The 27,384-nt window shown below is 60.6% G+C and overlaps 4 protein-coding genes across 9 annotated transcripts; 3 read left to right on the forward strand and 1 right to left on the reverse strand.

Annotated features, from left to right (window-relative positions):
* The first annotated feature begins 15 nt into the window (after window positions 1–15).
* LOC116575971 (putative uncharacterized protein RUSC1-AS1) lies at window positions 16–891 on the forward strand. The gene is given in 3 exon segments (XM_032317585.1): window positions 16–416; window positions 452–705; window positions 707–891. Coding segments are annotated over 3 exon segments (786 nt in total). The 5' UTR covers window positions 16–32; the 3' UTR covers window positions 855–891.
* Window positions 892–995: 104 nt separating this feature from the next.
* Window positions 996–9,022, reverse strand: FDPS (farnesyl diphosphate synthase). 5 transcript variants are annotated; one of them, XM_032317849.1, is made up of 11 exons: window positions 8,907–9,022; window positions 8,211–8,249; window positions 7,684–7,846; window positions 6,108–6,248; window positions 3,208–3,288; window positions 2,990–3,112; window positions 2,692–2,780; window positions 2,538–2,610; window positions 1,869–1,946; window positions 1,651–1,785; window positions 1,006–1,259 (listed from the first exon to the last, which is right to left on the reverse strand). In XM_032317849.1, the coding sequence occupies exons 3-11, from the start codon at window positions 7,822–7,824 to the stop codon at window positions 1,059–1,061; spliced, it is 1,062 nt and encodes a 353-aa protein (XP_032173740.1). In that variant the 5' UTR covers window positions 7,825–7,846; window positions 8,211–8,249; window positions 8,907–9,022; the 3' UTR covers window positions 1,006–1,058. The 5 variants fall into 5 exon arrangements, with proteins under 5 accessions (XP_032173739.1, XP_032173740.1, XP_032173738.1 ...); XM_032317847.1 differs by having other exon boundaries at window positions 7,927–8,249; window positions 8,907–8,979; XM_032317850.1 differs by lacking the exon at window positions 8,211–8,249 and having other exon boundaries at window positions 8,907–9,021.
* Window positions 9,023–9,166: 144 nt separating this feature from the next.
* On the forward strand, window positions 9,167–13,424 carry LOC116575972 (collagen alpha-1(I) chain-like). The gene is made up of 2 exons (XM_032317587.1): window positions 9,167–9,711; window positions 13,119–13,424. Exons 1-2 carry the CDS (start codon window positions 9,167–9,169, stop codon window positions 13,327–13,329), a joined length of 756 nt encoding a protein of 251 aa, XP_032173478.1. The 3' UTR covers window positions 13,330–13,424.
* A 5,491-nt stretch (window positions 13,425–18,915) lies between these two features.
* Window positions 18,916–27,304, forward strand: PKLR (pyruvate kinase L/R). 2 transcript variants are annotated; one of them, XM_032318223.1, is made up of 11 exons: window positions 18,916–19,062; window positions 20,104–20,286; window positions 22,256–22,347; window positions 22,454–22,585; window positions 22,715–22,901; window positions 23,223–23,493; window positions 23,612–23,762; window positions 24,053–24,205; window positions 24,286–24,452; window positions 25,312–25,493; window positions 26,083–27,274. In XM_032318223.1, the coding sequence occupies exons 1-11, from the start codon at window positions 18,963–18,965 to the stop codon at window positions 26,187–26,189; spliced, it is 1,725 nt and encodes a 574-aa protein (XP_032174114.1). In that variant the 5' UTR covers window positions 18,916–18,962; the 3' UTR covers window positions 26,190–27,274. The 2 variants fall into 2 exon arrangements, with proteins under 2 accessions (XP_032174114.1, XP_032174115.1); XM_032318224.1 differs by lacking the exon at window positions 18,916–19,062 and adding an exon at window positions 19,549–19,653 and having other exon boundaries at window positions 26,083–27,304.
* The last annotated feature ends 80 nt before the right edge of the window (window positions 27,305–27,384 follow it).

Consider the following 27,384-nt stretch of genomic DNA (forward strand, 5'->3'; position numbering starts at 1 on the left):
GGGCCTCTCACCCGCCTACCTGGCAACCGCAGATGCAGACCTGGAGGACGGAGAGTGATGCCCAGCCGGAGAGGACGCGGGCCGCCAGAAGGACACCGAGGGGACGGCCAGCTGCAGCAGGCGTGAAAGGCGCCGGCCGCTTTGGACAGTATTTCAATGAGACGCAAACGTCCACACTGCAGTATTTGCAGGTGGAGCCGGAGGGAGCCCCCCGGGACTGGGGCGGGTCAGAGAATGCGGCTGCGCTCTGGATGTCCGTGGAGGAGCGGGGGCTTGGAAAAGGATGGGGCCCAGAATGGAGCCCCGGATCCTCTCTGCGGCAGTCTGGCCCTGCACCGCACCCCCCCCACCATTTCCCCACCCTGCCCTTCACTCCCAGGGGAAGGGGCCGAGGCAGGCGCCGCCCAGATGCCCGTTAACGGGGTGGGGGGAGGCGCGGCTGGCTGGCTAATGCGGGCAAGGGGCGGGCGTGGGGACAGAGACCGAGTCCGGTGCGCGGAGAGGTGGGCCCGCCGACCCCCGCGGCCTCGGTGCCGCTCTGCTCGGACCCCGCGCCTGCCCGTTCTCCGCGCCCGTCTCCGTCCCCCGGGCGCCGCCCCACTCCTCCGTGCAGTGCTCCTGCTCCCGTCTCCCGCACCCCCGCGGGCCCCGAGGCTCCATCCACACCCACCGCCGAACCCCCCTCACCAGGGTCCTCCTGCAGCCGCCGCAGCTGGGCTCCTCCACGACTCCCAAGGTCCCCGCCAGACCGCACCGACTGGAAGGGGGGCGCTAGGACAACCCGCCGGCGCCGCGCAGCCGCGCCCCTTCACGCAGAGGCGGGGCGGGGCCTGGGCCCAGCCCCCATCGCCTGACGTCGTGCGCGTGTCCCCCACCTAGGCCGGCGCGCGGCGTCGAGGCCTGACGCTTCCGGTGCTGACGGGCCCGCGAGGCCAGCCCCCGGGGGTCCCGGCCGCCCCCCACCCCTGCCGGGGCTGCCAGAAGCAGGCGCAGAAGAACCACAAGAAGCTTCGATAATTTATTGAGAGCCGCCCCGCCCCGCCCGCGCAGCGTCCAGGTCACTTCGTCCTCTTGTAGATCTTGCGCGCCAGCCCCAGGAAGATGGTCCGCGGCAGGGGCGACGCGTGCTGCTCGATGAGGCCCATGAGGCGGGCGTAGCTGTCCTCCTCGTACTGCGCGAACACGGCGGGCAGGTCCAGCTCCTCGTACAGCGCCTTCACCCAGGCCACCTTCTCGGCCTCCTTCCGCCCGTAATTCTCCTGGAAGGGGCGGGAGGCAGGGAAAGGGCTTAGCACCCCCGCAAGGCCCCTCAACCACACATTCCGGCCTCCGCCGTCAAGGGCTCCGGAGCGCCTGCGGTCTGGTCCTTTGCGGCCGGCAAACCCTCAGAGAGCAGCTCGGGCCTGTTTCCTCCACCGCGGCACCACCAGGGCCCGGGCTGCCTACAAACGCTGGGGGCTGCTGTGTGCAAGGGGAAGGGGGTGCTGTCTGGAGCCTGATCTGGCCTCTACCCACTGAAGATGCCCAGAGCACGGGACAGAAAACGTGTGCTGATGTTGCGTCCCCTGGGCTGCACAGTCACCACCACCCCCTGGAGAATCCTTGCTCTGTCCCTATCTGGGAGCTCTGGGGTCGCGGCCGCACAGGAACCTGCAGCAGCCGGCGCTGTTCCGGGGACGCCCGCTGCAGACACTGAACCACCAGCCAGCTGCATTTGTTGTCCTGGATGTCCGTGCCGACCTTGCCCGTCACAGCGGGGTCCCCAAAGAGGTCGAGGTAATCGTCCTGGGCAGGGGGCAGAGGAGGACATGTGAAGAGGCCCCACGCAGGGCCCCGGAGCCACTGCCGCCCAGCCCCGGCCTTCCCACCTGGACCTGAAAGAACTCGCCCATCTGCAGCAGGATCTCCTTGGCGTCCGCGTGCTGCTTCTCACCATCGATGCCCGCCTACGGCGAAAACGGAACCAGTAAGCCACACACCGGGGGGCCTCCGCTTTCCTTGCTGCGTCTCCCGGGGGCCCCCAATGCGGGCCCCCGCATCCCCTCCCCTCTCTGTTCAGACGGCCCTGGCTTCGGGGCCCGAGGACGTCTTGGTGGTCCGACCTCTAGGGCGCCTCTTCCAGCGAGGCCCTCCGGTGCGTGCCCTCAGACGGGAGGCCGGCGCCTGCCCAGCCCAACTCAGTCTTCCTGCTCCTGCCTGGACCGAATGGGAACTTGGAGAAGAGAGGCCGCGGCGAGCAGGCCGTCCGGCCACCGGCCTCTGCACCCGGTCTTCTTCGGCTCAGTGTGAAACCTCCCCCATCCCGACCAGATGGAGGGCGTCGTGCTCCCCCAAGGCGGGCGGACCCCTCGCATATCCCGGCCTCCGCTGGCCTTCACAAAAACCTTGAGGGGACTCCATCATCGCACAGACCCCTTCAGACCTTCAGTGACTTGCCCGGGGTCACAGGCCAGACAGCAGATTGCCCGAAGTCGTCTGCTTTGTGCCGTCTGTCCCAAAGCCCCATCGGTGCGCAGCAAGGGGTGAGGCTCACTCACCATGTACATGGCGGCAGCCACAGGGAGGTAGAACGAGTAGAAAGCGGTCTTATACTTGACAATAGATTTGTACCTGAGTAGGGGAGAAGGTCAAGCCCTCAGAAGGAAAGCGCGCGGCAGAGCCTCCCGCACCGCCCAGTTCCCCGTCTCTCACCTCTTCTCGGTGAATCTGCCAAGATCCACGCTGCCCTGGGGGGCTGTGATGAGGTCCAGAGTCTGTCCGATCTCAGTCTGATAGGAACTCTGAGGAGGAGGGAGATGGCCCCTGAGCTGGGCTTTCTCTGGGGCCGGAAGCCCTGAAAGGCAGGGCCCCCAGCCCACGCCACAGGCCGAGACAGCGCTGCCCAGCTCTGTTCCCGTCCAGGCGAACCCGGTGACACCCCCGACCCCGAAACCCCCGAGGCCGTGCCAGCTGCGGACAGCCTGGCCCAGAGCCCGGGCCTGCGCCGCACCTGGAGGAAAAGTTCCAGCAGGTTCAGGTAATAGGGCTGCTGCCGGCAGCAGAGCTTGAGCAGGCGGTAGACACACGCCTCCAGGAGCAGGGCGTCGTTGATGGCGTCCAAACCGATGCCCGGCTGGCGGGGACACGGAGGCAAACAAGCCGTGAGCCCCTGGCCATGCGCAACAGCTCCACGTGCGGTGACGCCCCCCAAGGCCTGGCCCGCTCTACCTTCTGATACCAGCAGATCTGCCCGCGCCGGGTGAGGGACGAATCCATGATGTCGTCGCACACCAGCAAGAAGGCCTGCAGCTGCAGAAGGCACACGGGACTCAGCCGCGGGGCTCCTCGCGGCGCCCCTCCGACCCGCGGGGGGCTGTCGCCGCTGCCCGGCGCTGAGCGAGGAAGGGTGGTCGGGCCGGGGAGAGCGAGGCCCGCTGTGCTGTGCTGTGGGGCCCAGGGAGATTCTAGGACCTCGCTGTTCAGGCTTCCCAGCGACGACTCGGGAGATGCCGGCGGGTCTCACCCATCACCTCGCGAGCAGCCCTGGTCACGGGAGGCCCAGGCGCCGCATCCTGCGGGCTTCTCTCGCCAAGAACCCGAGTGAGTGCTTATGCCCCCTCCCCGTGGTGCCTTCCACGGACTTCTGCAAGGAAAGGAGGCCCAACCCATGTCGTCCCCAGGCCCTCCGCTCACACAGGACAAAGCCACACTTCCGGGGACCGACAGGCCAGAGCTGCGGCCTCCCTCGGCCGCGTTTGTCTGCGGGTCTCCAATGTGTAACCTCGCCAGCGGCAGCCGAGAGCCTCTCCTCTGGGCGCCGGCCGGCCTCGGAGGCCCAGGACGAGCTGGTTTTCCTAGCAGGTTGTTTGGTCCCTGGAGGCCAGGACGTGTGCCCTCCTGGGGGCCGAGCACGGCGCTCGCCCCAGAGCCAGTGTGTCCTAAACACCTAACGAATGCGACACTGTCACATACCCCAGACATCCCGCGTTCAGGCTACACCTTCCAAGCCTTTAAAAACAGCTTCTCAGGACGTGGTTTTTAACCTTGGCTCCGTCCTGCTGTGTAGGCCTGTGGGTCTGCCTCGCTCGGATTCCCCGACACTGCCCGGGGCCTCCAGCGCGCTCGGTGTGCCGCGGCCTGCGGCGGCCACGGCTCTTGCCCCAGGTGACCCCTTGAGGAAGGAGGCGCCAATCCGCGCCTGTGTCTCTGGCCGCACTCGGGCTTTCCACGCGGGAGGCGTGTGTATTTATGGGGCTCTGACTTGGGGCCCCTGAGGCCACAGGCCCCTGCCTCCCCCACCTGCTTTCAACCACGATGTTCTCTAAAGGGCATCACTGCACAGCCTCCCTCATGCCCCTCTGCCCCACAGCAGTGGTTCTTAACCCAAATGCACTTCCTCGTTATTAGGGGACCTTTAAAAAAACAAGATACCAGCGCCAGAGTCCCACCCCCAGTCAATTAAGAGAGAAATCGATCCGCAGTATTAGTTGCGGTGAAGGGCCTGTTCCGACGATTAAAGCCTGAAGAACCGAGAACCGCCAAACACGGTACCCTTGATACGATCTTAGATGCTTAAAAACGAAACAAAAAAACCTAGAACAGACATTCTGGGGAGAGTCAGGATTGTAAATACGGACTATGCACTAGACACTATCACTGTTACTGGGATCTGAACGTGTCCCCCCGATGCACACGCTGAAACCCTAACCATCAGAGACGAGCTGCCCAGCCCCTTCCCCACAAGAGGCTGCGGCGGGCAGGGGCTGCTGAGCCAGGAGGGGGCCCGCCAACCACAACGGGGCCTTGGTCTTTGACTTCCAGCTTCCAGAAGTCGACAAAATAAAGCTCTGCTCTTTCTACGCTACCCGGTGTGCAGTCTTTCGTTGGGGCGACCCGAGTGAACTGAGACAGATGTGACTAGGGCATGGTGCTGAGGGGGGCAAATGTCCTCGCTCCTAGGAGGTGACGGCTGAAACAGACTGGAGGACACGAGGCAGGAGGAGAAGATCAAAGCGGAAATTGTCACAGAAGTCCCCCGAGTGAAAACAACGGCGTCCTGGCAGGTGCCGGCCCTGGTCGCGTGTCACCCCACTCCCCGCCCCCCGCTACTCCCCGGGGAGCAGCTCGTGCTCAGCTCTGACTTGCGCCGTGTCCTCCTATCTACCAGGTGACCCGCCCTGACCCCACAGCTCTGCTCCTCTGTTCTGCCCAGACCCGCCCAGCCTCCCTGCCTTGCGCCGCAGTGTGTACGGGCTCCTTGGTCCCCAGTGCCCAGTCCCACAGTGACGCCACTGTCCCTTTCCCTCCTTGGAGGCAGATCCCTCCTCCCCAGCCCCATCTCAATTCCAGGCTCCACTGCTCTGACAGTTCCACCCGCACTGCCTCGGCGGAGGAGGCGGTGTGGTTGGCCCCAAGCACATCACACCCCCCTGAGGTAGCTGCTCCTTTCCACACGCCAGGTCCTGAGTGCCCTCCCTTCTGACCCCACTGCCACCCTCCTCGGGGCTCCTGGCCATTAATGAAGCTCTCAGGCTAGCAAGGAAACCGTACCCCTCCTCAGGGGCAAACGAGCTGCGTACGGGAGACAAGGACACATGGGGACAGGAGCCAACCGGACAGCGAGCCACACGGGCGCATGGGCCCGCCGGCCGGGCTAGGCTTCACCACCAGCCGCTGATGCTGCGAGGGACCCTGGACGCAAATGTAGAAATTTTCCAAGTGATGCTAGAAATCTGGGTTTTTATGCGACCTCTCTCCTTAAGTTTAGAGCACTTCGCTTCAGGAAACAGCCGGCGGGCTGCAAGCCTTCCGTCTCCGCTTGGAACTGCCCCTGGAAGAACTATGCCACGCTGACGGCTGTCCTCGCTCAGAGGGAAGAACGCGCACCTTTATGCCCGGTTCCAAGGCCCCGGCCCACAGCGGGCTCAGTCTGTAGATGAAAAGTGCTCCCACGGGCAAAGGGGTCCCCGCGTTTGTTAACCCTTAGAGTGAATCACGGCTAAATCTGACTACTAATGCCCAGAAACACATGGAGAAATTCGTCCCAAACTCATCCCTCCCCTTCCCCCCAAGGACAGCTCCCACCCTGGCAAGGCCCCCCCGCGTCTCCTGCCGTCCCCGCCCCTTACCAGCTCCACACACCAGCCCACGGTCAGGGCCCGCCCAAGGCTCTCGGCGTCCTGCTTGCTGGGCTCCACAAGCTCCCGAAATGCTATCAGCACCGTCAAGCCCCGATGGTACTTGCCCCCAGTCGCATTGTACTCCAAGACCTGGGGGCGAGGGCAGAGGGACAAGACAGCAGGTTCCGCAGGGCGCCCCCTCTTAAGACGTCTCCCAGCCCTCTCCCGCTTCCAACCCAGACTGGATTTTAACCTCCTCAGGCCCCATTCCTCCTCCCAGAGCCTCTGGAATTGCGCCTTGGCTGCCATCTCCAAATCCCGGAGCACAGCTGGAAGGGTCCCCCCCACGCCCGGGCTCTCTCTGCCTGGTCTTCCTCAGGACATTTGTTTCAAGTAGGCTCCACGCTCAACACGGGGCTTGAACTCACGACCCTGAGATCAAGAGTCACACGCTCGACTGATTAAGCCAACCTGGCACCCCGTTCCTCAGTAAGTGGTAGGGCTCCATGCTGCACAGTAGAATCTGCTCCCGAGCCCACAACAGGAGGCAGGGAAACCTCTATACATGCCATTAGAATGGCTGGTACGTTCCGGTCTCTGCTTCCCAGCTTCCAGCCCCATCCCCACCTCTCCTAGACTTCCCTGCCACCCCCAACTCCCCACTGTTCAAACCATCAGCAAACGAAAAGCCTGTCTCACTGGAGGAAAGATCAGGCTCCCAAAGTTGGCCGGAAGTGCGCTCAGGAGGGGGAGGGGACCCAGGCCTATTGCCTCCTGCTGGGAGCTCTCTTTTTGCCTTCTGCTGCCCTGCTGTCCCCCCCAACCCCCGCTCCAGTGGGAAAACCTCCCTTCTAATCGTCATCCCCATGTAGGCAAACCTTCTCCTTGGTTCTCCTCAAACAAACGAGACAGTATTTATAAAAAGAATTACTAGATACCCTAAAAGAATAAAAAAAATTAGGCAGCTCAAATATACCAGCCGAACTTCCTGCCCTGGAGTAGCGGTTTCATCTCGTTTCTTCTCTTTTTTTGATTACTTATTTACTTTAGTGGGAGGAACAGAGGAAGGAGACAAAGTCTTACGCAGACTCCACACTGAGTGCAGAGCCCGACACAGGGCCTGATCTCATTACCCATGAGTTTGTGACCTGATCAGAAAATAAGAGTCGGAAGCTTATCTGACTGAGCCACCCAGGCGCCCCGGAGGAGGGTTTCTGGTGATGCCCAGCTTCCCCGGAAGCTCCTCGGGCTGCCTTCTTTCCAGGTCCCGGACAAGTGGCACCTGAGAACTCCTGGACCCCTAATTCCCTTTCTCAACAAAACCCAAGACTTAGCAGGCACCCCAGGGGCCTCCACCGCAGAGAACGCAGTCTGGATGGCTCATCTGAACCACGAGCAGGGCGGATGGGCTGCGTGAGGGTCCCTGCTCCCGCCCTGCCCCCTCCAGAAGAGACCCAGAGTCACTCAGGTAAAAGCCGCCCCTCCTCTCACCCCAGGGTCCAAGATCCCCCAAAAGCCACAGCTGGATCCCACACATCTACAGAGTGAACCCCAGATTAAGTCTCTGAAGTCACCAATCCTTCACCTCCTTGAGCCGGGCAATGGCATCTCCCGTCTCTGGGTGGCCCACGCCATCCTCGGTCAGCACCCTGACAATCTCGGAGAAGTGCTGGATGAAATCCTGCTTTGCCTGGGCGTAAGGGTCCGATTTCTGGTCTCCGTTCATTGTGAGGGAGGAGTAAAGTGCTCTGTGGAGAGAGGAAAGCCAAGTCAGACACCTGAGCAGCTGCTTCCCTCCCCGAGGCCCCTCACCCCCCACCACACTCACCGAGGCTCCTCTGTCCACGCTTGGCACCAGCAGCGGGCACCATGCCAGGCCCCCAGGACTGGGCACCCGCGCACCAGGGAGGGACGCCGAAGGGGACCCAGCCACCTCTCCCGGGGCACCCAGCAGGGGGCTGGCAGCAAGAAGACGCCCACAGATCTCAGCCAGCGGGACAGGGGCATCATGGGGGTGGCATAGGGAGGAGGCACCGAGCACTCCCTGCAGGGCAAGCACCAAAAGCAGATGCACGGCCGCGGCTCCTCAGGTCATCCCCACCACTCTTTTACCTCTGGGCCCAGAACGCCGCGCTCTCTGCTGAGCTGGGCCTGAGGGCATTTCCAGGGAGAAGGAAATGCAAGGAGCAAAAGGCATCTGGTGACCGACAGTCAGCGGGTCGCACTTCACCCAGCGCGCACGTGAAGCAACTCAGTGCCACCTAACCGTCCCCTCCAGCGCCGACTCCTGCAGCGAGCCTCCGGAATCGCCCCCCTCTCGGCTTCCTCCCCCAAGCCCTGGGGCACAGCCGGAGCAGTCCGCACTAGAGCTCCGGAGGACGAGGGCCGCGAGCGCCCGGGCAGCGCCCTGCTTGACCGGGGCCAGCTGAGGCTCCAGCACGCAGAAGACCGGGGGCAGCGGCGCCAAGTCTAGAACCCGGGTCCCCCCGCTAGGCGGGGAAAGGGCTGTGCAGGCTCGGGGACACCCCAAGAGGAGGAGAACTGCGCCGGAACCGGGGGACCACGGACACGAGGTCCCGGGCTCGGGGACTGGGCGCCCCGAGCCTCACAGGCAGCGCTGGGACCGCTCGGCCAGCCTCGGAGCAACACGGGGCGGCCGGGGAGGCTGAGGCCGCACACAGCCGGAACACCGGCAGGTCGGGCCACCGGCCCCCGACACGGGGGACCTCCTGGGCCCCGCGGTAGTGCCACGGAAGCGGGGCTGAGGCTCCCACCGCCGCCCCAGTCCCAGCCGGAGACGTCTCTCACCTGCTCCTGGATGCCGCCTTTTGGTCCAGTCCTAGCCGGGAACTCGGGAAAGCCGCTCGGCTCGGCGCGCGGCCCTCTGGGTCCGGTAGTTCCCGAGCTCCCTTCCCTCCGGACGGAAAAGCCTCACCAGACTACAATTCCCGGAATGCCGCGGGAGGGACGGGACCACACGATCTCTCGCGGGCCGACTGGGCGGAGACGAGCCGCGCTGATTGGCTGCTTCCCCTCGTGTGAGCATGGGGCCCTGGGAAGGACAACCAATGGCAGGGCTGCGTCCCGGGCGGGTGGGGCGGCCTGGGCCGGCCGCGGAGGCGGGGGCCGGGGTGCGGGTCGGGCTGCGGCCGCCGCCCCCTGCGCGCAGTAGGGGTCGGTGTCTCCGCGCGCCGCTGGGCGGCGGGCAGGGCTGCCCCGGGACCGGCTTCGCCGCGGGCGGACCGCTCGGTGTCTCCGGCCCTCCGCGGACTGTCCCCGCCTGCTCCACGAGGGCAGCGCCCGGGCCCGGCTGCTCCGAGCGCTCGCGGGGCCCGAGAAGCGGGGCCGGGGCCCGCAGCCTCACCGGCTGCCCGCGCAGACGCGGGACGCCACCGCCTGAGAAGGGGCCTCGGACCGCAAACCACCGAGTCGTCGACGGGAGCGAAGTCCTGTGCGGGGTGTGCGCGCGCCCGCCGCTCCGCCGCAGCCCCGCGCAGGTGCGGTCGGCGCTGCCGGGCCGGAGGGACGCACGCAGCCCGCAGCCCACTTCGGAGCGGCTGGGGCCGCAGCTACGGAACATCCGCGGGGACGACCGGAGCCGACCGCGCAGCAGGTGCCGAGCACAGCCCCGACGGGCCGAGCCCAGCGACGGGCTCCTGCTCAGCCCCTCTGCCTGCTTGTGGTCTCTGTCAAATAAATAAATAAAATCTATAAATAAGTAAATACTTAAGAACAAAAGTTAACCAATTTGTGCATTGAAAACTGCAAAACACTGCTGACAAAGACTAAAGAACACCGAAACAAACGGAAAACAGCCGTATTCCTGGAGCAAAGACTTTATATTGTTAAGATGTCACGCAAAGCAATCTACAGATTCAACACAATCCCTGTCAAAATTCCAACGGATTCTTCTGCAGCTATGGAAAGACAATCTGCCAATGCGTATGCGGTTAGAAAGGGACCCTGGATGGCTAAAATAATCTGGATAGTGGCGCCTGGGTGGCTCAGTGGGTTAGGGCCTCTGCCTTCAGCACAGGTCATGATCCCAGGTTCCTAGGATCGAGCCCCATGTCGGGCTCTCTGCTCAGCGGGGAGCCTGCTTCCTCCTCTCTCTGCCTGTCTCTCTGCCTACTTGTGATCTCTGTCTGTCAAATAAATACATAGAATCTTTAAAAAATAATAAAATAAAATAAAAAATAATAAATATAATAATGTGGATAAACTCACACTTCCCAGTTTCAACATGTACTACACGACTTGATAATCAAAACAATGTGGTCCTGGCATAAGGACAGACCTACTGACCAAGGAAACAGAATTGAGAGTCCAGAAATAAACATCTGTGACCAGTAGGTAGGTTGGTTTGTTTTAGGATTTTATTTATTCATTTGAGAGAGAGATGGAGCACACAAGCAGGGGGAGAGGCAGAGGGAGAGGGAGAAGCAGGCTCCCCGCTGAGCCCCCCGGAAGCCTGATGTGGGCTGGGTCCCAGGCCCTGGAGACCATGACAGGAGCCAGAGGCAGATGCCCACCCCTGTGAGCCACCCAGGCACCGTCACCAACAGGTTTCTTGCAGAGGCACCAAGTCCACTAAATGGGGAAAGGACAGTCTCTTCAAAAATGGCACCAGGTAAACCCAACTGTCTTTCCTCAGGCAAAAGAATGAAGTTGGACTCCTACCTCACACCATATGCAAAAATTAACTCAGAATGGATTAAAATCTATATAAAGAAGCTAAAACCATTAAAAAAAATCTTAGAAGAAAACATAGAGATGGGTGCCTGGGTGGCTCAGTGGGTTAAGCCACTGCCTTCGGCTCAGGTCATGATCTCAGGGTCCTGGGATCGAGTCCCGCATCGGGCTCTCTGCTCAGCAGGGAGCCTGCTTCCTCCTCTCACTGCCTGCCTCTCCGTCTACTTGTGATTTCTCTCTGTCAAATAAATAAATAAAATCTTTAAAAAAAAAAAAAAGAATCCTTTAAAAAAAAAAAAAAAGAAAACATAGAGATAAGCCTTCAGACCTTGTCTTGAATGGTGGGTTTTTTGAAGATTTTTTTAAAAGATTTTATTTATTTATTTGACAGACAAGAGATCACAAGTAGGCAGAGAGGCAGGCAGAGAGAGAGGAGGAAGCAGGCTCCCCGCTGAGCAGAGAGCCTGATGTGGGGCTTGATCCCAGGACACCAGGATCATGACCTGAACCGAAGGCAGAGGCTTTAACCCACTGAGCCACCCAAGCGCCCAAGAATTTTTTTTTTTTTTAAGATTTTATTTATTTATTTGACAGAGAGAGAGAGTACAGCAGGGGGAGTAGCAGCCAGAGAAACAGGGAGAAGTAGGCTCACTGAGCAGGGAGCCGGAGGAGGGGCCCCATCCCCAATCCCAGGACCCTGGGATCATGACCTGAGCCAAAGGCAGACACTTAACCGACTGAGCCACCCAGGCACCCCCCCAAGGAATTCTTAATCCACTCTCTTCGAAAACTCCAGGTTAAGGAAATGGGGGGAGGGAGTCAAAGAAGAGAGGGGGAGGCCATGTGTCTCAGAACTAAAGCACCCTCACTTCCTCATTCCCAGCCTGGGACCTCCTAGAACTGACCTTCGCTATGGGACACAATGAGTCTGGGATGGTCTGGACCCAGCCTGGCTAGGATGAGAGCCCCTGGGCTCTTCTACACCAGAACTAATCCTCAGTGGGAAACACTGGGCAGCACATTAGGCCGTGGCCTCCTACACACCCAGGTCCCTGACGGCTCAGAGCCATCCCCTCTCCCGGTCAGGAGAAGCCTCCAGCACTTAGGGGAAGAATGCACCTTTGCGGGCAAACAATCGTGGTTTCAAACTCTGGTTGAACTCCTTATTGGTTGTGTAGTTGGGGTTCATTACCTAAACTCGTTGAACATCATTTTTCTCCTCCCTAGAACGGAGATGGTATGTATCTTGGGTTGGTGCTGGGCATTCTTCCTCAAATGGTGGGAGCCGCACTCCAGCGAGAATGCACCAGGCCAGCTCTTGGCCATGTCCCCAGACCATTAGGCTGCGGTCTGCTTGGAGCGGTTGTGTTTTGTGATCTCTTGATACAGAGGCCAGACAAGTCATCCTCTAGGAGTGCCCCCCTCACTGGGTCAGGCGACCCTTTCCAGCTCCCTGTGGCTTCCAAGCTTGCCCCAGTCACACCCTGATCACAGAACACCGGAGGGGTCCGAGCCCTCACCTGGCTTCTCCATTCCCGGGAGCTTCTCGAGGACAGGAGCACAGCTTTGTCGTGGCCTCCCAGAGGAGAGCACACGGTCTGCCCCAAAAAGAAACCTAGATGGAATTTATCTTGATAAGTAGAGAAATATTCTCTCTTTCTTAAAGGTTTATTTATTTATCTTCGAGAGAGGGGGAGAGAGGGCACGAGCCGGAGGAGGGGCAGAGGCACAGGGAGGGAGTGCCCGGCCGACTCGCCAGGAGCCCTCGGGCTTCGCCCTGTGACAGCGAGATCGCAACCTGAGCACACGCCAAGCCTGGACGTCCCGCTGACGGGGCCACCCAGGCGCCCCAAGGAGAGAACGATTCTCATGAACACGCCCAGAACTGTCCCCCCGCTGGTGCAGAGGCAGCACTGGGCGCGACCGTCCCATTCTGTCAAACGACCCTGCTTTCCCCCACAGCAGCCGCACACTCCGCTCGGCAGGGAGGGCTTCCGTGAAGCCACCACAGGCAATACCACAGACACTTCAGGACACATCTCTAGTGGACAAGGAATTTTTTTAAACACAAGGCACAAAATTAACAGTAATTCCTTAATAGGAATCACACGCTTAATAGCATGTAATAGCCAACCTGTGTTCAGATTTCCTGGATGGGGTCAAAAAAGCATTTTGCGATTGGCTTGTTCAGATCAGAATCTAATTCGGGGCCTCACGCTGCACTCGGTCGGTCGACTGTGTCTTAAACCGTTTTTAAACAAACAGTTGCTCCTTCCCCCCTGTTTTCATGCTGTTTCATTGTTGATTAACTGGGTCTTTTGCTGCTAGAACTGCCCGAGTCCTGGGTCTGGCTGGGGCGTCCGCATGTGGTGAACTGATTCCTCTACTCCCTGTGCTTCCTGCGGACGGGCCCGCTGGGCGGCGCCAAGAGCTCGGGCATCTGTCCCGGTGCGCTTCCTCTTGCCTCCTACCAGAGCAGTGGCACTCCGTGGCCCCACTTCTGTGTGCCGGACTTGATGGTTTTCGTGGCTATCGATGAGTATTTTGTTTTATTTATTTTTAAAGTACGCTCTCTACCCAACGCGGGGTTGAACTCACAACCCCGAGACCAAAAGCCACAAGTTCTACGCCCGAGCCAGCTTTTTTCCTTGTTTGAGAAACATGGGGTGATGCAGGAGAGACTGCTAGGGTTCGAAGCCCCCAGGCAAGAAAGAATTCTTGAGATGTCTTTGGTGCAAAAAGGTAGTTTTATGAAATCACAGGGACAGGCCCCGCGGGCAGAAAGCTGCACGGGAGGCATCAGGCGCGGCCCATCGCCCACGTCCGAGCTGGGAGAGGGTTAGGGAGGGTTCAGCGGGGAGCGGTAAAGGAGGTTTCCAGAGGAATCTCGGTTATGTTACCGCGGACTTACAAGGTCCAGGCAGTTGGGCTAAGGTTGCCTTTGCCCTCAGCAAAGTTCAGCACAAGGCAGCTGAGTCCCCAGAGGGAGGTCACTCTTCCCTGTTTCAAGGCCTTGTCAATGGGCCGAGGGCAGTGAGATTTAATCATTTCTCTTCTGTCTTTTGCTTCCCACGTCACCAGGGCCAGCGTGACTGGATTCGTGGGGAAGGACTGGGAAGGAGCAGGGCCTCCTGAGGCCTTCAGCCTGTACTCTGGGATTGGTGGGGTCAAGCCACAAACCAGGTTTGTGCCCTCTACCCCCCTCTCCAGACCCTGTCCCCATGTGAGGCCCTCCCACCCTCCCACCGTCTCTCTTCTCCCTAGGGTGGAGCTGCCCTCCCGGCCCCACAGGCAAGACCAGAGCTGCGGGGAGGGTGGCGGGCCTTTCCAGAAGGTTCCATGGGCCCACACACCTGTCCATGCAGCACCACTCACCACAGCGGGAAGGTGGAGACAGACAGAGGGCCGGTTCCCAGAAAGAGGGATAAACAAGGTGTGGCCCGGACCCAATGGAGTATTATTGAGTCTGAAGAAGAGGAGACTCTGGAGAGACGCTGCAGTCTGGAGCAGCCGCGGAAACACGCCGAGTGGCGGAAGTGAGTCACGAGGAGACAGCGAGTGACTCCACTTCCACAAGGTCCCGAGTCCGCAAATCCACGGACACAGAAGACAGAACGGCAGTCCCTGGGGCCTGGGGGGCGGGGGGAGCAGGGACTTCGCGCTGGATTCTGGTTGACTTGGAGAGAACCGTGTTGGAACTACTATTGTGGTCGCCCAACGCGGTGAATGTACTGGAAGCCACTCAACCGTACGCCTAAAACTGGTAAACAGTCCGATTCTTCTTACGGATATTTTACTACAATTTTTCAAAACACCAAAAGAGACCCGGGCGCTGACTCTGGGCAGTTTCCTCTCCTGCAAGTGAGAGTTCCCACCGCGGATTTCAGGGAATCGAAATGGTGCCCCAAAGGAAGGCCTCCCTTCCTGTGCGAGAAGCCCATGGCGGCGGGGGGCGGGGGGGTGTCACAGAATGCGGTGTTCGTACCCAGCCACCACCTGCATTGACAGGGAAGCTTCCAGAAGCCCTGACGCCTCACTCAGTACAGCAGGCGGCCCTTGATTTCCGACGGGCTGTGAGTTTGAGCCCCACATCGGACACAGATTACTAAAAATAATAGCAATAAATAGGGACGCCTGGGTGGCTCAGGTCATGATCCCAGGGTGGTGGGATCGAGCCCTGCATCTGGCTCTTTGTTCAGCGGGGAGCCTGCTCCCCCCCACACACCCCTGCCTGCCTCTCTGCCTACTTGTGATCTCTGTCAAATAAACAAAACTAAAAAAAAATAAAATAAAACAAAGTAAAATGTTCCTGTATTTTAAAGGGGGGCATATATTGTTTGTGACTGCGTGATCCGTTTCTGAGAGAAGATACAGAAACTTTGGTAGCATGGGGGGGTCGTGGAGCGGCTGCACCTCTGAGGCTTGAATATTGCCCAAGTGTCCGCGCAAATCACCGTGAGGGCACGTGCACAAAGTCCAGGGACCTGCTGGAAGCGCACACGCAGGGCCACCCCCGAATGGGGCCGCGGGCGGGGCGGTCGGAGGCGAGTGGCCAGGCGCACGGCCCCCGCACCCCCAGGACCGTCCGCCCAGAGCCGCGCGGGGGGAAGGTGGGGGGCCTGGGCGTGCAGGGGCGGGGCCGGACGCGCAGGGGCGGGGCCGATCCGGGGGCGGGGCCTATCCGGGGGCGGGGCCTATCCGGGGGCGGGGCCGATCCGGGGCGGGCGCGCTCGGCGCCCCTGGGGCGGCTCTCGGGCGCCCCCTGCAGGCCGCCTGCTGTCGAGCGTCCGGCGCGGCGGCGGCAGCTGGGGTGTGTCCTTGTGTCCGTGTGTCCCTGTAGGGCGCGTGTGCCGGCGCTGGCCAGTCCGCCCCTGCCTCCCTTCAGCTCTGACGCGGCCTCCGTGAAAGCACCCTGGGAGCTCCTCCGTCACCCACAACCCTCGAAGTCCCCACTGCGCCCCGAAGGCGCACTTCTCGAACTCTAAGGGCAGCAGGCCTATCTCTGCCCCGTCGGGCCGGTCGGGCTCTCGGAAGCCCGCGCGGGGCAGGGCACGAGCCGAGAACGCATGCAAGCGCGCGTCTGTGCGCGTCTGGCGCCGTGGGGCCGCTCTGTGCGCGCCGAAGCCTGCGGGGGCTCTCGTGACACGAAGCGGAGGCCTGGATCCTGTAGGCCTGCTGGTCCCTCCAGCTTTGTCACCCACGAGCCACCTGCACAGGGCTGCTTGACCCCGGGACAAAGTGCAGAGCAGCCCTCACGTGGTGTGGTCACTGCGGACCCAGGGTCAGCCCCAGGGCTTCTCCTCTTTGACCTCATTTCAGGTCAAAACTTTTGGATAGGACAGGGGCTGCTTTGGGGCACCAACCGCACTATCTGTTAGCTCCTCCGGGCTTGGCTCTCTGGGATTCTGCTCCTCCGAAAAGGTCTTTGAATGAGATTGAAATCCCCAGGCCAACCTTAAACATCCCATGTCCCTCCCCAAGCCACAAGCACAAGGCCTAATTCCCTGATCCCTAAAGTCTACTACATTCCCTCTGGTTACATCTTTCAACTATCTTTATTTGTTCTGTCTTCTATAAACAGAGCCTAGGATCCCAGGCTCATTCCTCTTGTAAGTCCTTCCTGCTATCCAACCTCTTTCTGTTCCGCTCAGAGTCTGAGGGTCAGGATGGAGGTTAGTGGTTATGGCTCAACCCTAGCAACCACACTGAATCGGACTGCCAGCTCTGCTGCCCACAAGGGTTTTAGCCCCAGACGAAGCATATCAGGCAGGGTTCCATCAGAAACCGAGGGCTCTCTCAAATCAGATACACTGAGTAATGCTTCCTAACAGGATTATATCCCACGGTGTGCACAGATGCTGCTAAACCCCCAGGGATACAGCATTACATAACAGTGGGCTTAGTACCACCTTTAGGAGCCCAGAGCATGGGGAGAGAATGAGTCCTAGAATCCGGAGAGGGTCCCTGGCAGGAGCTGCGACCTCCAACAACCCGGCTGCCGGAAGGAGAGGGGAATCCCCAGCCTTCCTCTCCTCTTGCCTCCTCTTCTACTGGTGCCCTTGGCCAAGCCCAACAGAAGCCCTGGGCAAGGCCTTCAGCCTCCCAGCCCCAGACAGAGTGGACAAGAGTGGAGAAAGGATCTGGAGTGGCAGAAGACGCCTCGCCCACTGTCCTAGCCTCAGCTCCCTCGCTGTCAAACCAGCTCTCAGTCCCCCTTTCCTTCCCGGTTGTCATGGTGATAAGAGAAGCTGCGCGGGAGATGTAGAACACCGTCCCAGCCCGCCACAAGTGCTCGGTGGACAGGTCCTACTGTCTGCCTGTTGATTCTAATGATTGATTGGCATCTTGAACGTAGCCTTCCTAGAACTGAAACCTTGCGTGTTTCCGCTGCGAACCTGTCCTTCCCCGGGTCTCAGTAAGTGGCACTGCCATCTCCCCAGCTGATCACACCAGACCAGCGCCCTCCAGGGGATGGAAGCCTCCCTCCCCCGCTCCCCGATCTGTCCCTCTGCCCTCTGCGCCCTTCTCCAGAGACCCCTCCGATCTGTCTCCCTCTCACTGTGCCTCCTGCTGCCATTAGGCTGTCGCCTGCTGCCTAGATCCCTCCTGCAGCCCCCGGTCTCGCTGCTGCTCTGTGATCTCCACCTGCCGGCTGGAGGGATCTAGAGCAAGTGCTGCGTACTGTCAGCCGCTGGCTGAACCTGGTGCCCTCCAAGTTCCTGCTTCCAGTGTCCAGCCTCACAGGGACCCCGCCCCCACGCGCCCGGAGCCTGCCACATCCTCCCTGCAGGCCCCCGGCCCAGAGCAGCCTTCTCTCTCTGTCGCACTGGGCCTTTTCCTTCCTCAGAGACGCCGCAGATAGACCCCTAACCCCACAGAAAACTGTTCCCTTCAAGTTGTCCCCACCAGATCCTTCTAGTCCTTCCAATGTCAGCAGAGATACTACCCCATGTCAGAAGCCTTCCCAGTCCGCCTCATCTACAACACGGGTCTCTCTCTTCTCCCAGGTGGCTCTGCTGTTCTGTGCCCCGGTCAAGTCCCGTCCTTAACAGCACTTACAAAGCTTGTGCTTATGGGCACACCTGGGTGGCTCAGGCCGGGGTCTCAGGGTTGTGAGATCACAGATCCCTGCTTCCAGCCCTGGCTCAGGGCTCAGCAGGGAACCGGCTTGAGATTCTCTCCCCCTGCCCCTCCCCTCACACACATACAAGAGTGCTCTTTCTCTTAAAAAAAAAAAAAAAGAAAACCTTAGGGGTAGCTGGGTGGCTCAATGGGTTAAGCCTCTGCCTTCGGTTCAGGTCATGATCCCAGGCTCCTGGGATGGAGCCCCACATCGGGCTCTCTGCTCAGCGGGGAGCCTGCTTTCCCCTCTCTCTCTCTGCCTACCTGTGATCTCTCTGTCAAATAAATAAACAAAATCTTTTTAAAAAGAGAAAAGAAAAAGAAAACCTTACAAAAACACCAAGTTTGTGATTGTATGTTCATTTTTTTGGTGCTTGTTTTATTTATTTATTTTTTAAGGTTTCTATCTATCATCTCTTATTCCCATCTTGGGGCTTGAACTCAGGACCCTGAGATCAAGAGTCGCACACTCTTGCTACTGAGCCGGCCAGGTGCCCCAGCGGTGCTTGTCCATTGTCAGTGTCCCCACACTGGAAATCCCTTAGAAGGGTAAAGGCCCTGTTTTGCTCATCATTGCGTCCTTGGGACCCGGCACAGAGTAGGTGTTCAGCAAATACTGGCCAGCGAGCGAACGGGGGCCTGTGTGACAGTGGCAGTGACGCTGTCAGAGCCCTTCCAGAGAACCCCACCACATTCTCGCGGTGCTGCCCTTCCCCTTCCTTCAGGCTCCAGTCCCCACCGTCACCCCCTCCTTCCTACGTTGATCTCGGACTAACTTCAGCAAAGTACAAAGGAAAGGGGGCCGTGTCACCAAAATCTCTATTCAGGCTGATGACAGCGTGAATGAATTGGAAACTTATCAGAAAAAATGGATGACAGAGGGGGTATGCCAGAAGATGGGGCGGTGAGCCAGCAAGTTGGGGGGCGGGACTCTGTGGCCACAGGGACAGCCCGCTGGGTGTGCCCCTTCTCTTTTCTCTGTCTCCCTTAGATAAGACCAGCAGTTCGGTCCTCTCGCCCCCTCTCTCCACAGCCTCTCGCTTTGTAAGCATGTCCAGCCAGGAGAATATACACGCCCAAGAGCTTTGCTCAAGGATCTCTAAGTCCCAAAGGGACTTAGCAAAGTCCATCCTGATCGGGGCTCCAGGAGGTAAGGAAAGGGGAAACCAGGGGCACCTGGGTGGCTCAGTGGGTTAAAGCCTCTGCCTTCGGCTCAGGTCATGATCTCAGGGTGCTGGGATCGAGCCCCACATCGGGCTCTCTGCTCAGAGGGGAGCCTGCTTCCCCCTCTCTCTGTCTGCCTCTCTGCCTACTTGTGATCTCTCTCTCTCTGTCAAATAAATGAATAAAATATTTAAAAAAAAGGGGGGGGGGACCAGTGAACAGGGTGGAGAATGAGGGTGAAAGTCAGGAGCGGGGGTGGGGACACACATGACCAATGTCTGCTGCTGGACAAGAGGGCCTCGGTGGTGGGGGTGGGGGTCTCTGCTCACTGGAGTGTCCCCTGTGTTCAGTTTTGGGCTCTGGTCTGAGCCTCTTCTCTGCCTCTGTAGGCGGGGCTGGGGGGGGTTGCTTGTCCTGCAGCCTGGGAGCCACGAGGCACTCCCGTGCTGCCTGGACTCTGGCCCCTGGTCGTGACATTTTAACCAGCATGCAGGACCGCTCCCTTGGCCCGGTGTGCCTCTCGCAGCCCGACAGCGTGGAGCAGACCCCCAGGGACAGGGGCTCAGGGCCATGGAGGGTATGGCTGGGACTGGGGCTCCTCCGGGCGGGGCCGGGGCAAGCCACAGGGATCCTAGGACTGGAGCGGCATTGAAAGGACTGGGGAAACTCAGAGGAGGGGTCCGGAAGCCAGCCAATTAGAAGGAAGAAAACGGGGAGCTTCAGAAAGGGGACAGGGCAAGCGTGAGCAGCAGCTCCAGACTAGAGCGAAGGGCTGAGGCTGTGGGAAGGCAGCAGCTGAAGGGCAGGGGTCGGGGCTGGGACGGCTCGGAGAGCTGGCTGGTCAAGAGCCAGAGCCTAGAGCCGGCCAGGCCTGGATGTGAAGCCCGTCTCTCGGATAATGTCTGTGTAGTGCCTGTCTTCTAGGAAGGGCTCCGTGAAACCTGGCACGGACAGAGGGGACTTGGAGTGTGCTGAGGTGAAGGGAGTGGGGTGTGGCAGCGGCCCACACAGCCCTCTTCCACTGCAGGGCCAGCGGGGTACCTGCGGCGGGCCAGCGTGGCCCAGCTGACCCACGAGCTGGGCACGGCCTTCTTCCAGCGGCAGCAGCTGTCGGCCGCGATGGCAGACACCTTCCTCGAGCACCTTTGCCTGCTGGACATTGACTCGGAGCCCGTGGCAGCCCGCAGCACGAGCATCATTGCCACCATCGGTGAGTGCCCCCAGCCCAGAATCAGAGAAACCCTCAGAGGACCCCGCGAAGGTTTCTCAAGATGCTTCCCCACCTGCTGTCTCTTCTGAGACCACTCTGTGTTTAACAGAGTCATTCATTCAGCAAATACTGGTGGGGCGTCTGGTAGCCAAGGTTTGGGTCCCTGGGAGCTGATCGGTAATGTAAACAAAGATCCCCATCCTTGAGGGGCTGACTGTCTAGCTGGGGGAGACAACAAATACCAAACATACTAACTTAAAAAGAAAAAGATTGTCTAATATGTGAGAAAGTGGTAGGAACTATAGACGCAAGGAACACAGCATTGCAAGGGGCAGTAGAGGCTCGAGGTTGTTCAGAAAATTCCATCTGAGCAAAGGCGTGAAGGAGCTGAGGCCACGCTCAAGGTTGGGGATTGGGTTCCAGACAAGAAAGCGGCCAGTGCAAGGGCCCCGAGTCGAAGAGGCTGGAACCATTAGAAACCACCTGGGGGAAAGAGTAGCAAAATGAAAACATTGTAGGGAGTAGATCAGGGCTTACAAGCCAATCTTAGAGTTTGAGTTCGGTTTTCCTCGGAGAAGTGGGAGAGGGCTGCCAGTGCTGGGAGAGTGACTCGTTCTTACGCTGTGACGGACCGCCTGGGAAGAGGTTGAGGGCGGCCCTGGGGCCAGGGCAGGAATGGCTGCGGTGACATTTCTGGCTCAGACCAGGTGCGGGGCAGTGGCGGTGGTCAGAGGGCATCAGATTCTGAGTGCATTTGGAAGATGGAGTTGATGGGATTTCCAGATGGTTTGCATGGGGAGGGGAGCAGAGACAGGCCCAAGGCTTTCAGCTGAGGCACTAGAAGGACGCATGCATCATCAACGGAGCTGCAAAGATCTTTGTGCAGAGGTTTCGACGGAGGAGATCAGGACCTGGGCTTTGCACATGCCGTTTCAGATGGGATCAGATACACAAGTCTGGGTTTGGGGCAGAGGTCTGAGCTGGAGATACCCATGTGGGAGTCATCAGCATGTAGATGGTACTTAAAGCCCTGAAACTAGGTGAGACCACCCAGAGAGCGAAGGGAAAACGACAGAGGGGAGAATGAGGCAGCTAGTGTGGGGGGCGGGGTGGGGGAAGCCAGGGCTGAGAAGCAGCGGCCGGTGGGGTGGGAGGAAATGGGAGAGGGGGCATGCCCTGCGCGCCGGGTGAGGAAGGCGCGGCAAGCACGGGGTCCGGCGCTGTGGACCCGCCAGCCGGGATGCGCACTGAGAAGCGATCCCTGCATTCAGCCGCGGCGCAGAGGTTCTTGGCGACCCGGGCAGGAAGAGCGGCAGCAGAGAGGCCCGCGCCGGGCGGGAGTGAGAGCCCGGGAGAAGCGGGCCGGAGGGAGGCCGGGAGCCGCGAGCGCGGAGGGTCCTTGCAATGAGTTTTGCGGCGGAGAAGAGCAAAGGATAGGGCTGTGGCTGGAGGGGCCTGAGGCTCAGACTGTCATGACGACGGAGCCGCGGGGTCCGTGCTGATGGCCGTGATCCACAGCAGGCCGCCCGCTGGTGCCACAGGCCGGCGCCGTGCCCACTCGGCCTTCCAGCAGCTGAGAAAGGGGCCTCACGCGCGCTGGCCTTGGGCAGGGACTGGAGAGGCGGGTCCGGCGGGCTCCCAGCGGCGCGGCCAGCTCAGCAAAGATCGCCTCTCCGCCGTGCGTACGGCCTCTCCGCTCTGCGGGCCCAGACGGACCCCAGATGCCCTCACCGGGCACGGTACCTCCTGCCGCGCCCCTCACGCGCCGGGGGGCTCCCCCTCCGCCGCGGCCACCCGCTGCCCGCACGGCCGGCTCAGCCGCGCTCAGGACGCCCGGCCCGGGCCCCCCACGCCCCCGGGCAAGCAGGTGCTGGCTGACCTGTGCGCGGAGGTCGCGCCGGAGTAAAGGCCGGGCAGCGGGGCGGCCGCGGACGGGCAGACGTTGGTCTGAGCGGCCACCCCGCTGCAGGGCCGGCCTCGCACGCGGTGGACCGCCTCAAGGAGATGATCAAGGCCGGGATGAACATCGCGCGCCTCAACTTCTCGCACGGCTCCCACGAGGTCCGCGGCGGGGCTGAGGGGAGGGGGCGGGGCTAAGCTCGCCGGCGGCCGGGGGTGGTGGGGGTCCTGGCCGCCTCCCCCAGACATCGTTGCCCGCTCCCCCCAGTACCACGCTCAGTCCATCGCCAACATCCGGGAGGCTGTGGAGAGCTTTGCGACTTCTCCGCTTGGCTACCGGCCGGTGGCCATCGCCCTGGACACCAAGGGACCGGAAATACGCACCGGCGTCCTGCGGGGGGTGACAGTCGGACCCCGCGCCGCGGGCTTCCCGGGGCGACCCCTGGGGTGCGAGGGGCGGGGCGGGGGGCGAGGCGCGGGAGGGTGGGGCACGAGGCGGGTCTCAAGGCCACTCTGGCCCCGCCCCTAGGGCCCGGAGGCCGAGGTGGAGCTAGTGAAGGGCTCCCAGGTGCTGGTGACGGTGGACCCGGCGTTCCGGACGCGGGGGGACGCGAGCACCGTGTGGGTGGACTACCCCAATATTGTCAAGGTCGTGTCGGTGGGGGGCCGCATCTACATAGACGACGGGCTCATCTCCCTCCAGGTCAAGAAAATCGGTGCGGATGAGCCTTTGCCCCAGCCAAGCGGGGACGCGGGCATACTCCCTTCCCTGGGTCCCCGCTGCCCTCTCCCCGGCCAGCACCCTTCCCCTCCTGTCCCCCTTGGGCTCAACCCTGGCGGGGGGGGGCTGGACTGCCGGGTTTATCTCTTGGACAGACGTCCACCCGGGGCCTGTTCCGTGGGCAGGCCTGGCGGAGGGTGGAGAGACACTAGGACGTGGGTTCCTGATCTCCTGGGGTCCCAACACCCGGGCTCCCTCTCCCGGACCGTGCCCCTGGCTCACCCCTGACCTGAGTGGGCTCTTTCCATGCCTGCAGGTCCAGATGGGCTGGAGACCCAGGTGGAGAGCGGCGGCCTCCTGGGCAGCCGGAAGGGTGTGAACTTGCCAGGAGCCGAGGTGGACCTGCCCGGACTGTCTGAGCAGGACGTTCTGGACCTCCGTTTTGGGGTGCAGCATAATGTGGACATCGTCTTTGCCTCCTTTGTGCGGAAAGCCAGCGACGTGGCCGCCATCCGGGCTGCTCTGGGGCCCGAAGGACGGCACATCAAGATCATTAGCAAAATCGAGAACCACGAAGGCGTGAAGAAGTGAGGCTTGGTTTTTGTCCCTCGCAGGCCCTAGCCCTCCCCACCACCCTCTTCTCCAGTCTTCCTCTCCCTGGAATCTCCTGGCTCTTCCCCAGCCCTGACTCCCCCAACCGCTCAGGTTTGATGAAATCCTGGAGGTGAGCGATGGCATCATGGTGGCGCGGGGTGACCTGGGCATCGAGATCCCAGCCGAGAAGGTTTTCCTTGCCCAGAAGATGATGATCGGACGGTGCAACTTGGCGGGCAAGCCAGTCGTCTGCGCCACACAGGTCTGGAGTGAGCCCTCGGGGCCCCGGGCCTTCTCTGGGTGTTAGGGATGCCTGAGGGTGAGGACCCACACCTCAGGTCTAAGTACGCTCTGCTGTCCCGTGTTCGATCCTCAAACAACGAAGTTGGGAAGAGATTCTTTGAGCCTCATTTTCAGATAAGGAACCAGAATCGCATACTTTGTGACCATGACCCTGGCTTTCGGGGCCCTCTGAGGGTGGCAGAGAAGTAGCTGGGTCAGGGTCCCAGGTCAGATGGGAGTCTCTAGCTCGGATCCCCCGATGTCCCCCAGATGCTGGAGAGCATGATCACCAAGCCACGGCCCACCCGGGCAGAGACGAGTGACGTGGCCAACGCTGTGCTGGACGGAGCGGACTGCATCATGCTGTCGGGGGAGACCGCCAAGGGCCTGTTCCCAGTGGATGCAGTGAAAATGCAGCACGCGGTAGGAGCTCCGGGTGCCGGGGCCCCAAGCCCCTCCCACGCCCAGGGCCCCGCCCCCAGCTGACTTCTTGGTGCTTGCAGATAGCTCGGGAGGCAGAGGCTGCGGTGTATCACCGGCAGCTGTTTGAGGAGCTGCGCCGGGCGGCACCCCTGAGCCGCGATCCCACTGAGGTCACAGCCATAGGCGCGGTGGAGGCCGCCTTCAAGTGCTGTGCGGCTGCCATCGTCGTGCTGACCACAACTGGCCGGTGAGCTGGACCCTGGCAACACCAAGACACAGCTTGGGGCAGGGGCAGGCTGGGATGGGCCCCAGGTTTGGGTTTTGTCTTGACGTAGGAGACAAAGAGCATCATTCTGTGGCATGAGGAGAGGTAGCTGAAGGCCAGGAGAGGCAGATCTTGGGGCATGGGGAAGTGCCCCAGTGAGCTCCAGGGGGCTGGAAGGGCGCCAGGACACTTGAGAGCCCTGCTTTTAGCCCACGAGCCCTGCAGTGCTGAGGTGTTGCAGAAGGGCCCAGAAGGCCTTAGTCCAGGTCTTTGCTTTGAAATCAGCTATGATCCCCTGCAGGTCTCCGTTTTCTCATGGGGTTTCAAGGATTAACAAGAGACATTTGTGAGTTAAGTACTAGGTCTAGGTACCTTCTCAGAAGGGCTTTATGCCTCTCAAGAAACTTCTTTATTTATTTATTTATTTATTTGACAGAGAGAGAGATCACAAGTAGGCAGAGAGGCAGAGAGAGAGAGAGAGGAGGAAGCAGGCTCCCCGCTGAGCAGAGAGCCCAATGCGGGACTGGATCCCAGGACCCTGAGATCATGACCTGAGCCGAAGGCAGTGGCTTAACCACTGAGCCACCCAGGCGCCCGCCTCTCAAGAAACTTCTTATTGTCTGCTCTGCTCTATCCTTCATTGTCTCTGATCTGCCTTGTGTGGTGAGGAGAGTAGGCCCTCTTATGCCCATTATACAGGAGGGAAAATCAGGGCCCCGAGGACTATGATCGATCGCGCAGGGCCGCACAGCTTGTTTGCGACTCCTGGGGCCCGAAACCCAAACCCGTTTCCTGGTTCCACCCCCTTTCCCGGTTCTGAGATCTTCTCCAACCCCTTCAGCTCAGCACAGCTGCTGTCTCGGTACCGACCTCGGGCAGCGGTCATTGCTGTCACCCGCTCTGCCCAGGCTGCTCGGCAGGCCCACCTGTGCCGGGGGGTGTTCCCCTTGCTCTACAGTGAACCTCCAGAGACCATCTGGGCGGACGATGTGGATCGCCGGGTACAATTTGGCATTGAAAGTGGTGAGCCGTCTACGTTTCCTACCCTCTGCTCTCCCGGCCCTGGACTGGCATCTTCAGTCTCCCGACCTCACCTTCCACACCCACTCAAAGAGCCTTGTCTCTCTCCTCTGGTGCCAGAGTCTCTCTGAGAGGTTCACAAAGACACAGAGATGTCCTGGCCTCCAGGGGCCGGGGGACAGGCTGGGGAGGAGGCAGGGGCCGGAGGGCATGTTGGGGAGGGGGCAGTAGAGGAGAGGTCAGCCTGGCTGCTGCCCGCACAGGCGGCCAGAGTAAGAGGTGAGAGTCCACGGGGGACTCGGCCCCCCATCCCCAGGCTGGAACGAAACTGATTTCCTGACTGATCATACGCCACCTCTTCTTCCAGCATAGCTACAGAGGTGGACAGTGTGGCTCCTTAGCCACACAGCCCATGCCAGCCCGGGACACGCCTGCAGCTCTAGCGTCCTGCAGGGGTTGCGGTCCCCACAGCATCACCAGGGCCCCTCAGGGCTGCCCTGGAGGAGGTGGAGGGCGGTGGCCGGTTCTCACAACAGGGCTGGCCTCCATTCCTCAGTGTCTGACTGTCACCTTCTCTCTGCGCCCCTGCCAGGAAAGCTCCGCGGCTTCCTGCGCGTGGGGGACCTGGTGATCGTGGTGACAGGCTGGCGACCTGGGTCTGGCTACACCAACATCATGCGAGTTCTGAGCGTATCCTAAGACACCCTGCAAGCCAGCCCCCTCCCCCCACAGACCCCCTGCCCGGGCCACACTTGCTCCCTTCCCCTTCATGCAGGCCCTGGAGGGCTGAGTCCAGAGCAGCACAGGACATCTGGCAGCAGTAGCCCCTGCGCCCCGAGCTCTCAGCTGGGCCCTAAGATGCTCTGATCCCCTAATCCTAGCTTAGCTGGTTAATTCGATTCCCCTGGGCTTCCTGTACCCCAGGGGGTGTGAGGCGAGGGGCATAGGGCAGTCCCCACAAGATCACTATCGTGCATTCTGATATTCTCTGATGTGGCCCCCATGACGACCTGAGCACTCCCCTGCCCCGGGGACAGCTCCCCCTCTTCCTCCATTGTGACGGACAGTGACATCGAAGCGCCACCCTTCTGGGGAAGCGAGGCTGGATGAGCGCTGGGGAGCCTGAGACGGGGGCGGGGCTCATCTCCACAACCTCTGTGGGCTTTGCAGGCCCCTCCTGCCCACCTCATGCCTTGCTTCCCGATGCCCTGCGGCCTTGTCCTGCACCAGAAACTGCTTCATGCTGTGCTCCCCCACACAGAACAGGAGCCCAAACCAGTAGCTCTATTTTCCTTTTCAACCCAGCTGTTTGGGAGCAATTATAAAACCCCAGGACACTATACTCAAAAGGAAAGATTTCAGGTCCTGGTCCCCATTCGCTGATACTGTAGAACAGACATGGGGACAGAGGACAGGGGCAAGAGACTTCTCTTGGTACTGGCGCGTCTACCCTTCCCCAGCCTCGGATACCTCGGGTCCTCCCCTCACTCTTGCACCAGCAGTAAACTCAGAGGGGCTAAAACCCCTAAAAGTAGCAAGAGTCCTCCTCCCCGCCCGCTGGGTAGCTCTCCGGCCACTCCCTAGGTCGCTCCCTAGGTTGGGAGAGGGCTAAGGATTGCTGCCCGGTGTTGGCGCTGAGCCAGGACCACAAGAGCTGGCATGGGGGCCCTGCTCCTTCCTCTGTCCCTATAAGGAGAAGTGGGGAGGGCCGGATACCGGAAGGCTGAATAAGATGAACTAATGATGAAACTAACAAATGAATAAATACAATTATTATGTGATTGAATAATAATAAACAAGAAAGGAAAGGAGGGAGGAAAGAAAGAAAAATGCCATCTGAGGGTTTCAGCCACTTGCCCCTGCCTGGGGAGATCCAGGCCGGCACATTAAAGAG

This window comes from Mustela erminea, chromosome 17, assembly GCF_009829155.1.
Source record: "Mustela erminea isolate mMusErm1 chromosome 17, mMusErm1.Pri, whole genome shotgun sequence".
NCBI lineage: Eukaryota > Metazoa > Chordata > Mammalia > Carnivora > Mustelidae > Mustela > Mustela erminea.